General features: G+C 38.1%; 1 protein-coding gene across 1 annotated transcript in view; it reads left to right on the top strand.

Moving 5' to 3' along the window:
- Positions 1-12,407, top strand: part of PPP1R12B (protein phosphatase 1, regulatory subunit 12B) — a 143,891-nt gene that overhangs the window by 106,735 nt on the left and 24,749 nt on the right. Inside the window, exons 4-8 of the mRNA XM_006890533.1 lie at positions 3,078-3,237; positions 4,648-4,792; positions 5,799-5,873; positions 8,859-8,938; positions 9,539-9,678. Of these exons, the coding sequence (XP_006890595.1) occupies positions 3,078-3,237; positions 4,648-4,792; positions 5,799-5,873; positions 8,859-8,938; positions 9,539-9,678 (600 nt within the window). The remainder of the gene's footprint in view (positions 1-3,077; positions 3,238-4,647; positions 4,793-5,798; positions 5,874-8,858; positions 8,939-9,538; positions 9,679-12,407) is intronic.

Raw genomic sequence — 12,407 nt, 5'->3', positions numbered from 1 at the left:
AGTCAGTTGGCCAAGTGGTTGTTCTCCAGATTTCTTGGCACAACTTGGTGAGCACATCCAGGGCAACATCTGTTATCTGAAATACTTCAATTGGTATATCATCTATTCCTGGGGCCTTATTTTTTGCTATTTCCTGCTGTTCCTCAACAAACTGAAACTAGAACTACCATATGAACCAGCAATTCCATCCCTAAGTATATACTCATAATGTTTTAAAGTAGAGGCTCAAAAGAGAATTGTGTGATTATGCTAATGTGTATTACATCACTATTTATAATTGCCAGAATATGGAAACAACTAAAATCTCCATCAGTAGATGAATGAAGATAAATGAAATGTGGTGCATGCATATGATGCAATACTACTCAGTCAAATGGAGGAATACAGCTTGATACCCAACCTCCTAACCAGTTCTTCCCTGTTTACCTCTATGTTGAAAATTTGCATTTTCACTCCGTATATAGGGAGCTCTGGTGGCCTAGTGGTAAGAAGCTGCACTGCAGTCCCAAAGGCATACAGTTTGAATCCACCAGTTGTTCTGCAGGTGAAGGATGGGCAATCTTCTCCGATGTAATTACTTACCTTTGTAAACGCACTGGAGAGTCAACTATGGATCACTACCAGCTCAGCGGCCCACAACAACAACAATAACTCCATAGATACTGAATTGGGATCTATATTTTAACAAGTTCTTATGTATACAAATGGTATAGATTCTGATTATTCCATATGTCTGGAGTAAAAATGCCTTGTATGTTACACTGTGGATGAAGCTTGAAGATAGATACATGGACTGGCAAGCTGGCACCAAAAGAGACCAAAATAGAGAGACAGAAAATCTGTCAGAAGCAATGCTATTGAAATTTCCTGATAAAGAATTAAAAAGGATGATAGTTACATATCTTCATTGGATTTCTGAAATAGTTAGACCATTTAAATAATTTGCAAAAGGACAAATATATTTGTCACAGAAAAAGAAAAGAAAAGTCACATATATAGAGGAGAAAGTTTATTAGTGATTACCAGGGGTAAAATTTGTGCTGGCAACCCAAAGTTATGAGGTTCAAATCCACTAGTTGCTGTAAGAGAAAAAATGGGCAGTTTCCCCACTGGAGGATCAGCTATGTGTTTGTTCCAGCCCTGCAGCGCACAGCAACAGCAGGGATGGAAATGGGCAAGAACAAAAGGATTGGGAGTAAGGGGGCAGAGAACAAGGGTTAAAGGCAATAGAAAAAAAAATAATGAATAAAGATGGGATTGTACGGTAATTTATTGTATTTGCTGTCAATAAGTGTATCCTTGTAAAAAAATGAAATTGGCATCAAGTTGCTGATAGATCCAGTTATCACAAGGGCGCATGCACTTACACATACAAAAAGGTAGCTGCTGAAACTACTTAAGTCTAACACAACCCCTCATGATTTGGTTCTTTGGTTTGGAGGTTTAGGGTCATGGTGTCATGGGGCTTGATGGCATGTTTAATGCTTCTGTTTTGCTTCCTCCTTCATTCTGTAGAATGCCTGCTGTTGTTATATGCTATTGAGTTGATTGTGACTGATAGAACACTGTGAACAGTAGATGTGAACCTGGCCCTGTCCTGTGCCATTGTCACCATGTCAGTCCATCTTGTTTTCCTCTCTTATGCTGACCTTCCATCTTCTCAAGTATGATGTCCTTCTCCAAGGACTGGCCTTTCCTAACGACATGCACATAGCATATGAGACAGTTTCATTATTCTTGCCTCCAAGGAACACACCCTAGTTTTACTTAAAGCTTGCAAGTAGAAATCCAAGATACATCAGTTGATCTCTGTTTATCTGGAACAATGAAGAAAGAAGAGTAAGGAATAGGAGGAGATCTGGAATGTGTGGCTGATTGCCCTCATGAACAATTGTCTATTTTTTCATGACCAGAAAACTGTGCCTGGATACCATTAAAGAACATTTTGTTCAAAAATTCTATGAAAGAATCTTTATTGAAAGAGAGGAAAATACAGATTAAAATTTCAAAGTCTCTTGGACTCTAGAAACTTTCTGGAGACATGAAGGGTAGCTGAACCCTTCGAACTATAGTGCTGAGGTAATCTTTAAACCTTAAGCCAAAGATATCCCCCTGAGGTGTCTTAAAAGTAGGCAGTAATTTAGCTTAGTTGGTTAAAAGTCTGCCTTGGGCATCAGTCTCTTTTAAGAACAATCTATCTGGAATGAGATTAACAACAGCAACTTCAGCATAATCCCTAGGGGACAGTGAATTTATGTTAATGTGGAATATCTAAAAAAATGGTTGTAAAACTTAAAGAATATTTTAAGTGTCTCTAAATTGTGCATGCAGATACTGTTGCATTAGTGTGGATTCTGCTGTGTATATTCTCAACAACAATAAAATAACATTAAGGGGGAAAATGAATGAGAATGGGTGGGTGGGAAAGATCTATCATAACTAAAACTAGGATTTTTGATCCCATTGTTTTGATGGGATGAGTAGAAAACAACAGCAGTGAAGATCAGGGATGTTAGCGTTCTAGTACCAGCTCTGTCACAAATGTTTTGTAATTTTGTGTAAGACATTGAATCTTTTTAAATTTATTTTATCATCTGTTAAATAGGGACAGAAAATTTCTATTATTTTCACATCAGAAGAATTTTTAGGAAAATAAAACAGTAAATGTAAACATGTATGAGTAGTGCTCTACTCGACAGCAATCAACAAATGTATATAATAAAATAGTAATACATAAAAGTACTTAGAAAAGTATAGCTGTATAGAAATACTATAATGTTAAGATTGTGTTCCCTTTGGTCTTTATGTTCTATTGGAAACTCTTTTGTATGTGTTTCAGTAATGTGTTTACAATGGCATGGTATTTAATCCCATGGTTTAACTCTGTTAAGACTACTCATGTGTATACAGTTGGCATTGTTCTTCTAAATGAAGAATAAATCTGGTGAATGCCCACCTTGCTGACTAAATGATTGTTTATTGTAATATCTATCATGTGTCTTGAATCTAGGAAAATATCTTGCTAGACTTAAGTACACCATTAGTAATGCTGGCTCTGTGGTATCTGGTTTCTGTAGGAGTTGATCTAGAGCAGTCAAGAAAAGAAGAAGAACAGCAGATGTTACAGGATGCCCGCCAGTGGCTCAACAGTGGGAAAATAGAGGATGTGAGGCAGGCTCGCTCAGGGGCCACAGCCCTCCATGTGGCTGCTGCCAAGGGCTACTCTGAGGTTCTCAGGTATTGTCCATTTACGTCAATTAGAAGTTTGATTGACTGGGAGAAGATGAGTTGGGTTTTGGAAACAGAGGATGAACTAGATGTTCAACTGAGATGTGCTCCCTCTTTGTTGCATTCATTGGTTTCCTTGCGGATTTTACAGTCTCCTTACATTTTGCTGATACCCACGTCTATGGATGGTTGCCTTCCCTCCTACCATCCCTCCAGCTTCTCCTGGCCTAGAAGCTGACTTGACAAAACTTCTTCCATCTCTGTAAAGAATCAGTATTCCGGCAACCTCCTCCTTTTATGACCTGTAAGATAGGATCATTTGACCCTCTTTAACTCTTAGATCATGCCTTTGGGCTCATTCGATTGATTACGTAAACCTAAGAATTCAATCTCCTCCTGGGCTAGGACCTTTATATAAGAGATTTGCATTCTGCTGTTCTGCTTGGAAGGGCCGCTAGTAGCACAGTGTTTAAGTGCCTGGCTGCTAACTGAAAGGTTAGGGATTGGTAATTTGAAGCCGCCAGCCACTTCACAGGAGAAAGATGTGGCAGGCTTCTTCTAGAAGGATATACAGCCTAGGAAACCCTGTGGGGCAGCCTGTCCTGCCTTATGGAGTCTATAAAGTGGAACAGACTCAGTGCCAATAGGTTAACTACCTGGACCATTTTTCATGTCCAAATACACTTTTATCTCTTGGTACTTAGTGTTGACAGGTTTTGTCAAATAACATAGGTTCTTAAAAGCATTGTGTTTAGAGTTGCTGTGGGACTATTCCAGTATTTCACATTCCACCTCGGTACCAGGAGGTATGTCAGCATGTTGGTACCCCATCTGACAATGATGTGCACACTCTGCCCGACATTTAAAAGATGACTAGAGGCTCATGATACATATCCTCAACCGCACAGTATAATTTGGAGCCTCCAGAGTCACCACTTTGCGCCTCTTTGCACACTCTTTGGACTATGGCTTTATAGTTAGCAAGAGCCCTCCATAGAAACTTCTGCAAAGTAAGGAGAGGAGATTTTCTAATAAACATATGGTATATAATAAAGATATGAGGGCTAGTTAGTGAAGTACCCCGAAAAAAGTCGACTTTGGTTTTGTTCTTTCCTGCAGTGGAAAATGCAACTTGTTATAGAGTTGACTAATTTGGCTAGTTAAAAGTAGGTTTTTGTTAATCCCGGGTATCAAGACACACATCTTTCTGCACACTCTTATAATATAACATGGATGTTTGTACGAAAGACCGTATCATCTTTTGGCAAAAGTTGTTAACTATGAAACCTGAGCACTATCAGATAGGGCAACCCCTAGGATTCAGTGGCCAAAATGGAAATATCAATTGAGTGATAATTGTATTTGGGGAAACATGTAATACAGAGAAGATAAATGTCTTGTTTGGGGTTTTCTTCTTAGACTTTTAATTCAGGCTGGCTATGAACTCAATGTTCAGGATCATGACGGCTGGACACCCCTTCATGCTGCTGCACACTGGGGAGTGAAGGAAGCTTGCTCCATCCTGGCAGAAGCCCTCTGTGACATGGATATCAGGAACAAACTGGTTAGTGAGCCTGACCTTCTAAGAACCCAAGGAGATGCGTGACTGGATGTCTAGAAAGTCTTTCAAATGACCATCCCATCTGCCTTGGGAAAATATAATACATTGGTAGCAATGAGGTCATACTCCTTTGCTCCCTCTCTCCCATCTCTCAGATTTCAGAATATGTGCATGTGTGTTTGCTATGTGAAATAAAACCCCACCAGAATAGGAAAGAGAACATATTTACCAAATAGTTCACTCTTGGCAAAAATGGATTTAGGCCATTGTCTGCAGTGATGTTTGAAAGATTTTCTTTTTTTTTTTTTTAAAAATTCAAAGACTTTTAACTGTTGAGCTCTATTCATACTGTATCATTAAAAACATTTTAATGAGGAGGATCTTTGAGCTTGAAAACAATATTTTTCAGTCTTAACTTTGAGCAACTTAGAAACCCCCCACAACTCCATAGCCTACTGATTTTCCTGGAATCCAGAGAAGCAACCTTTTAATTAGTCAGTGTTCTTATCAGCCTAACATTTCTCTTGATCCCAGATTTCATTCTCACACTGTAGGTCAGTATCCTTAATTGTGCTGATTTTTCTTACTAAAAGAAATGCCCACCATATCTATGGTTTTTCTCACTTAAAAGATGATGCCTATGACCATTTTTAAGAATTGTGGACCTGTTTTTGAAGTTTTTAAGAGCTGCTTATTGCATTTATCATAAAAATGTTAGTATGTACAAGAGTTTTGATTGTTTAGACATTAGACATGGATTGGTCCATTAAGAATTATTTCTTAAATACAGTTTTGCAGAATACAAATCTCCATATTTAAAGGATTTGCTCTTTCATATTACTTTTCCTCTGATACATGTAGATGTTATCACCATGTAGGAGAGATAAAGCAGAGGTGCTTAATCATTGAAATCCAAGGTAGAAAGTGAATTAGAGAGGACGTAGCTGGTAAAAACAGTCACTTGCTGCTTGTTTACTTTTGGTCACGGTGCCCCTTTCTGCACTGCCAGGGCCAGACCCCTTTTGACGTGGCTGATGAGAGTCTCGTGGAGCACTTGGAGATGCTCCAGAAGAAGCAGAGCGTGGTGAGTCCCTGCTGATGCTTTTAAGCCTTTTGTAACAGTTTGCCATCCACCCTGGGTATCTTAATCATTTGCCTAAGTTATGTCTCTGCCGAGAGCTGAAATGGATATGTCTGCATTCCAGAGATAATAATTGTTCTCTTCAGGGACACTGACGCTGTTTGTTAGCGGAAAATACCCCTGAAACCATTGCTATTAAAATTTACTCATTCTAAAAGAGCATTCATGAAGCGGAAGGTTGAAAGAAATAAATACTTATAATTATACTTGTGTTCTAGAAAATTATGTTCAAATCAGAGTTTTTGCTAAACAAAGGTTATCAGACTAGAGGATACCACACAACTTTTATTTATCTTATTGATTAAAAGGATAGCTTTATTTAAAGTACATTAATTGAGGAGAATACATTTTCTTCTATAAAAATATGTGAATCGTATTATTTCGTGCTGAGACCAGTACTTAGTCAGTGATTCATTTTTTATGGTCAGTTATTCCAGATTTGCCAAGCACCCAGAATCAGCCTTCTTCTCTTTCCTGCTAATTCTGAATCTTTTCCTGTTTATTTGCATGGGTCATTCAGCTTAGTATTTTATATAGGAAAACTACATAAAAATAGTATCCAGTATAGACTATGGAATGGAAAAACCCACCCAATATATAGACAGACAGTGAATAATTGGCATTTTCTACCCCTGTGGAGAATGAGAAGGAGCTCTGGTAAATACTTGGGTTAAGATGTTCATCCTCTAACCAAAAGGTTGGCAGTTCGGTCCTATGGACCTCAGCCGGGAAAAGATGAGGCAGTCTATGTTCATCAAGATCTACAGCCTCGAAAATCCTATGGGATAGTTCTGCTATGTCTTACAGGGAGGCTGTGAGTCAGAGAAGACTCAATGGCAGTGTGTTTTTAAGGATAAGATCTAAGTGAAAAGAATAAAGATGAATGACACTTTAGGGGTTTTGAGGAGTCTGTTAAAATAGTATGTGACTTAAAAAGGATCACTGATTTTCTTTGTTCACTTTGGTGGTGGTGTGACTTGGGGCATTTGAAACCAAATTTTTTAGAAATGTAGGGAACTTAGAACAGTGTTGGATGGAAGAACTATGTAACTTGGTGCTGGGACATATTAACCATATCTAATTTCATGTGCTCATCATTATAATCTAAACTGGCATAGCACAGATTCTTGTGTTTCATGGCTCAGTGGGAGACTCACACGTTAGGAAAAATTGAATATAGTTCATTTTTTTTCAAACAGATAATCAGGATTCATAAGATAGGATAGACAAACTTTGCAAGTATAAATAATATCAGTGTTATTATCTAGTGAAGCAGCCTTTCTAATACCGCATGTAGCTGTTTTAACTTTTTATTCTGAAATAATTGTTAGGTTATTTAGAGTAATAATATATTCACATAAAGGTTACCAGAATAGTGCAGAGAGTTTTCATGTATCCTCTACCCATTATATTTAGATTTTTACATATAAGTATCATCTTTACTAAATATTTCTTCTCTAATGGGGGGATGACATTTGTTGTTGCCCCTGCATAACGCTGCGGTTTTGAATTTTTCAAAAGCATTGAATATTCAAAAGTATTTAAATACTGTATACTTTTCTCTAAGTAAGTCCCATTTTGTCTTTTCTTTAGAACAATTGCTATCCTATTTCAGTATATGAATTACAAAAAATTCTTTCAAAGTTCTTTCATTTTATCATTTCGAAGCTAAGCTATGTTAGAAGGTTGGGTTAGGCTTGCTTTGAAAAGGAGTAATTTTACCATTTGGGTGAAGGGTTTTTTTTTTCTTACTATCTTCAAAGAAGACCCTACTGATATATTGCTTTTTTAAGAATCCATTTGCAAATAACCATTTATATACATCATTTTTTCTACATGTACTTTGTGAATTATATTATCATTCATATACATTATATTTGATATGTTTAATTATCATTGCTTTATGCCTACTATCACCCCATCTTTTTAACCCTCCATTGAATCATTCCCATTATTTCACCCCTCATCCACCCACTAACCTCTGCTATCCCAGTGATTTTCCCTTTTTCTGGTCTCCTTCTGTCCTTTCCTTTTTGACTATTTATACATATCTTAATCAGTTATCTTCCTATTTTCTCCATAATGGACTTATGTGATATTTGTCCTTATGTGACAGAGCTGTTTGACTCAGCAGAATACTCTCTAGTCTCTCCCAAGTTATGTAGTATTTTGCAAAATTGTTTCTCTTTAGTGCTACATAATATTCCATTATGTCAATGGATGACAGTTTCTCACTCCATTTATTTGTTGATGGGTATTTGGGTTCCTTCCATTTTTTTGCTATTGTCTATAATGCTGCTATGAATATGTGTTGTTGTTGATTACCTTTGAGTCGAGCACAACTCATAATGACCCTATAAACAATAGGCCTTAAGCCCCTCTACAACTATCAACATTTATCAAAGTTCATAGAGTTTCTCGAGGCATGTTATTGAGGAAGTCGATGCCACTCCTGATTCCAAACATATGTTCCATGAACATAGGTGCTCAAATATTCATTCATGTCTCAGCTCTGATCTCCTTGGTATGTATTCCTATCAGTGGAATAGCTGGGTCAAAATGGGATTTCTGTGGTCAGCTTTTGAATAAACACCAAACTGCCTTTCCTAGCAGTTGTACTATTTTTTTAATACTGATTTACATACAAAGTTCATACAGTTTGTATACATTGTTGTACCATTTTTGATGTATTCCTTTTCTTCTTAGTGCCCCATCCTTTAGTTAGTCCTGCATTCTGACTGATGTACCAATTTGAGTTCTATCCACTGTTGTCGTGTGTGTGTGTGTGTGTGTGTGTGTGTGTGTATATATACATATATATATATATATATATATACACCCCCACACAGATCTATACACACCCTCTCCTCATTATTTTTTTTAACTTATAGTAAATTTCTTCTCTTTATTGGTTTTCTCAATTTTTAGCTTCGAAGTGAAAAAGAAACAAGGAATAAGCTCATTGAGTCAGACCTGAACAACAAATTGCAGAGTGGACTCTTTAAGAAGTAAGACATTTAACACTTGAGAAATGGCGTGAGTTTTGCTTTACATGATTGTACACATAGGTGTGAATATATTTAGTTGGAGAGCTCTTACAGTATGGAAACTCAGTGTTTGTCCTGATCTTTAAACACATGAGGATGCTTGAAGTGGAGGCACTATTATTGGGGGTAGATGCTGAGGATGAGTGAAAGTATCTTAAACTTGAAAATTATTGAGACTGTGTGCACAATTTCATTTTCCCTACTGTGAGGTTTTCTAGATTCATCTGCTCCCCTTAATATGCTGTAATTTTTCTCTCCTTTTTTAACCACCATCCCAGTTCTTAGCATGCAGTGTTTGAACACACTTAACCTGTCCCATCTTGATTAAGACACTTTACCCTCTTTTTCCTGGGGATTGGATATGCCTTATGTCATGTTCCAAAATCAAACCCAAAACCTCTGTCTGCAAAATAACGAAGATTCAAAAGAATGTAATTGTAAAGAAGTATTTGAGTGTATTTTGGTCCTGCTCTTGCTCTCCTTCTTGAACACAGTCCTCAGTGAGCTGATGGTTTGCCATTTCTGAATCTTAACTCACATTGCCATTGTTATATATTTCAGCAAGGAGAAGATGCTCTATGAGGAAGACACTCCAAAGTCCCAAGAAATGGAAGAGGAAAACAAGGAATCCAGCAGTTCCAGCTCGGAGGAAGAAGAGGGTGAAGATGAAGCTTCTGAGTCAGAAACAGAAAAGGAGGCAGGTAATGCACAGATGCTTATAGCAAAGATCTTTCCATTTTTGTAGTGTGCTTGCTGCTTTTCATAAAATCATTCAGGGCTCAAGAGAACTACAAAAAATGACTTTAAATTTTGTTTTCAAGGACAGGCTAGCAAATTGAGTTGCGAAATGTGTGAGACTGAATTTACCAGTTTCTAGGTAGCCATATGATAAAAGCGCACAAAGAATTCTTTTGTGAGGGAGCCAACTGCCCTGATCTTGGGTTGGTAGATAATGTAGAGATCAAATTCCACAAGTCAGTCTGGTGAGAAGTGGAGAAGGTGAGATCGTGAGGCAGCATTTGAGGTCAAGTACCTGTAACCAGCTGGTGAAAATTTGCATTTATTTTCAGATTTTCTGATTCCAGAAATAGAATCTCATCCCCCCCCGCCCCCTTTTCATTATGTGAATTTCTGTTCTTGAGTAGAGCACTGGAGTAGGAACAAAATTATATTTCCTTTTATTACTGTTAGAGTTAATGTGCTTATTATATGGAGCATCTTAAATGTATTATATAACAAAATTGGCTCAAGAAGGTATTGAACATGGCCAGAAGAGCAAGCTCTAAAAGAGCCCATAGGCTTTGATATAAAGTCATGCAAACACTGAGAAAAGCAGTACTGGATGTTCCTGAATAACGGTTCAGCCAAAGAGAATAGTTCTCCTAGGTAATTGGAAGTCAAGGATAAGCTAAGATTTTATAATGTGCATATCCTGTATTCACTGGCACATTATATAGACTTCATATTTGAGACCATAAGAAAATGAAATATTTCCAGCTAGAAGACCAAATTAGAGGGGAAAGGGTGAAACATTAAGTTATAGTGGTGTCTGTGTTGTTCTCTGAGCTCTATCACAGCTGTCCTATGCATCATGAAGATAATTCATTCTTTCAGTTGCTTGGACCCTTGTTCCTGATGAAGTCTGACTTTACTGACACAGTTTCCCTCAATTATGGAAGAATAGTGCCCTTCTTCATGTCTTGTTCCGTCTCTGAGGCTTATTTAATGTCCACAATGCAAGCTAGAGACCATTGGTTCTATAGAGAAGTCAGGCATCAGCTAAGTTTGCAATACAGAAGATGCCTTTCTTCATTGAGACTTGAATGTTTCTTACTAAGCTGGTACAGTTTGCTTTAGAAATGCTAGTATAGTAGCTATAAAATTAAAACTGTGTGCCTTTTTGGCATGTTAATAATTACTGACTTATGTGTCTTAGGGAGTCCCTGAATAGTATAGTTAACATAGTCATCTGCTCCCCAAAAGATGGGGGACTCAAGTCCATCCAGAAGCCCCTCAGAAGAAAGACCTCATGATCGACTTCAGAAAAGCCAGCGTGTGGGGCAGAGTTCTGTGCTGGCTCATATGATGTACAGTCAGTTGTCAGGTTACCAGTGTTGATAATGTCCTAGGCTTCAGGTGCTGTCTGAGATTAATTTCTGAGTTTACTTTATGCTAATTCCGTTTTAACGATTGAAGTATCAGGAGAGTGGCGGTAGCTGCCTGGAGTAGTGTAATTGTTTTATGGTTTGTACTCCCCTCCCCACTGCCAGAGAAACCCTGGTGCCATACTGCATTATGGTACTATTCGTGTGGACCCGCTACCCTAGAGGGTGGTAGTTTGCATTCACGTGTCACTCTGTTGGAGAGAGATGGACAGTCTCCTCCCTTAAAGATTCACAGCCATAGAAACACGATAGAGAAGCACCATGAGTCAGAATCAGCTCCACAGCAGTGGGTGTAGTTCTCCTCATCTCTGTGTTACATTGCCATGTTGCTAGTGGAGTGAAACACTCACAGCACACTTTTAATCATGTTTCACTTTTGTTCTCAGACTTCCTGTGACCACCTGATCCAGTCCATCTTTGTCTGCAGAACAGATCTCAATCCTGTAGCCTGGCCTTCATGGCCTTTGATAATTTACCTCCAGCTGACCTTTGTGTACTATGTGTAAGGACATGTATTACCCAAACAGAACTGCTTGATTTCTCCTTGAGTCTTCCTACTTCTGAACCTTTACTTGTGCCTTATAATTAACTTAAGGTCATGAAACTCTTGTGTGATTTCTGTAAGAAATTGAGTATCTAACAGGAAGAGAAGTCTCTCTTGAGGTTTTCATGATACAAAAGGCTGAAAAGGAATGACCTACTTCTGTATTCAAAAACTGTGGAAAGTCGACCGTGTGCAGTGCTTGAGGAGTCTTGTTGCCACTGCAGAATGTCTGGAAGTCTGTGTCAGGGTCCAAAACCAGATGGACTGCATAGGAGTCAGACGGACTGTATCTGTATAAGCAATCAGTGGGGGGAGGTTTAATATCAGCAGTCACAGTAGGGCGAGTTGCTGACTGTGCAACAGATCGTCAGGTACTCACGTGCAAGCTCAGATGACGACTGAAGAAAATGAATTAAAACAAACAACCAAACAAACAAAAACAACCAAGTCCTCGAGAACCAAAGTATGAGTCTGTCCCACCTGAACTGAAAAATAATTCTAAGAATAGGTTTAAGCATAGAACACCAATGATTTAAAACCAGATGAGTTGTGGAATGACAAGAATACCATCCACGAAGAGAGCAAAAAGTTACTACAAAGACAGAGAAGAAAGAAAAAACCAAAATGGATGTCAGAAGAGACCCTGAGAATTGTGCTAGAGGGATGAGAACCAAAACAGAGGGAAGAGCTGTTGAATTGAAAGAGCTAAGCAGAGGATCAT

Source organism: Elephantulus edwardii, unplaced genomic scaffold, assembly GCF_000299155.1.
Source record: "Elephantulus edwardii isolate Elephantulus edwardi_28Jun2011 unplaced genomic scaffold, EleEdw1.0 scaffold00090, whole genome shotgun sequence".
Taxonomy (NCBI): Eukaryota; Metazoa; Chordata; class Mammalia; order Macroscelidea; family Macroscelididae; genus Elephantulus; species Elephantulus edwardii.
Note: the sequence above shows the minus strand (reverse complement) of the source record. Positions and strands in the feature narration are given on the sequence as shown.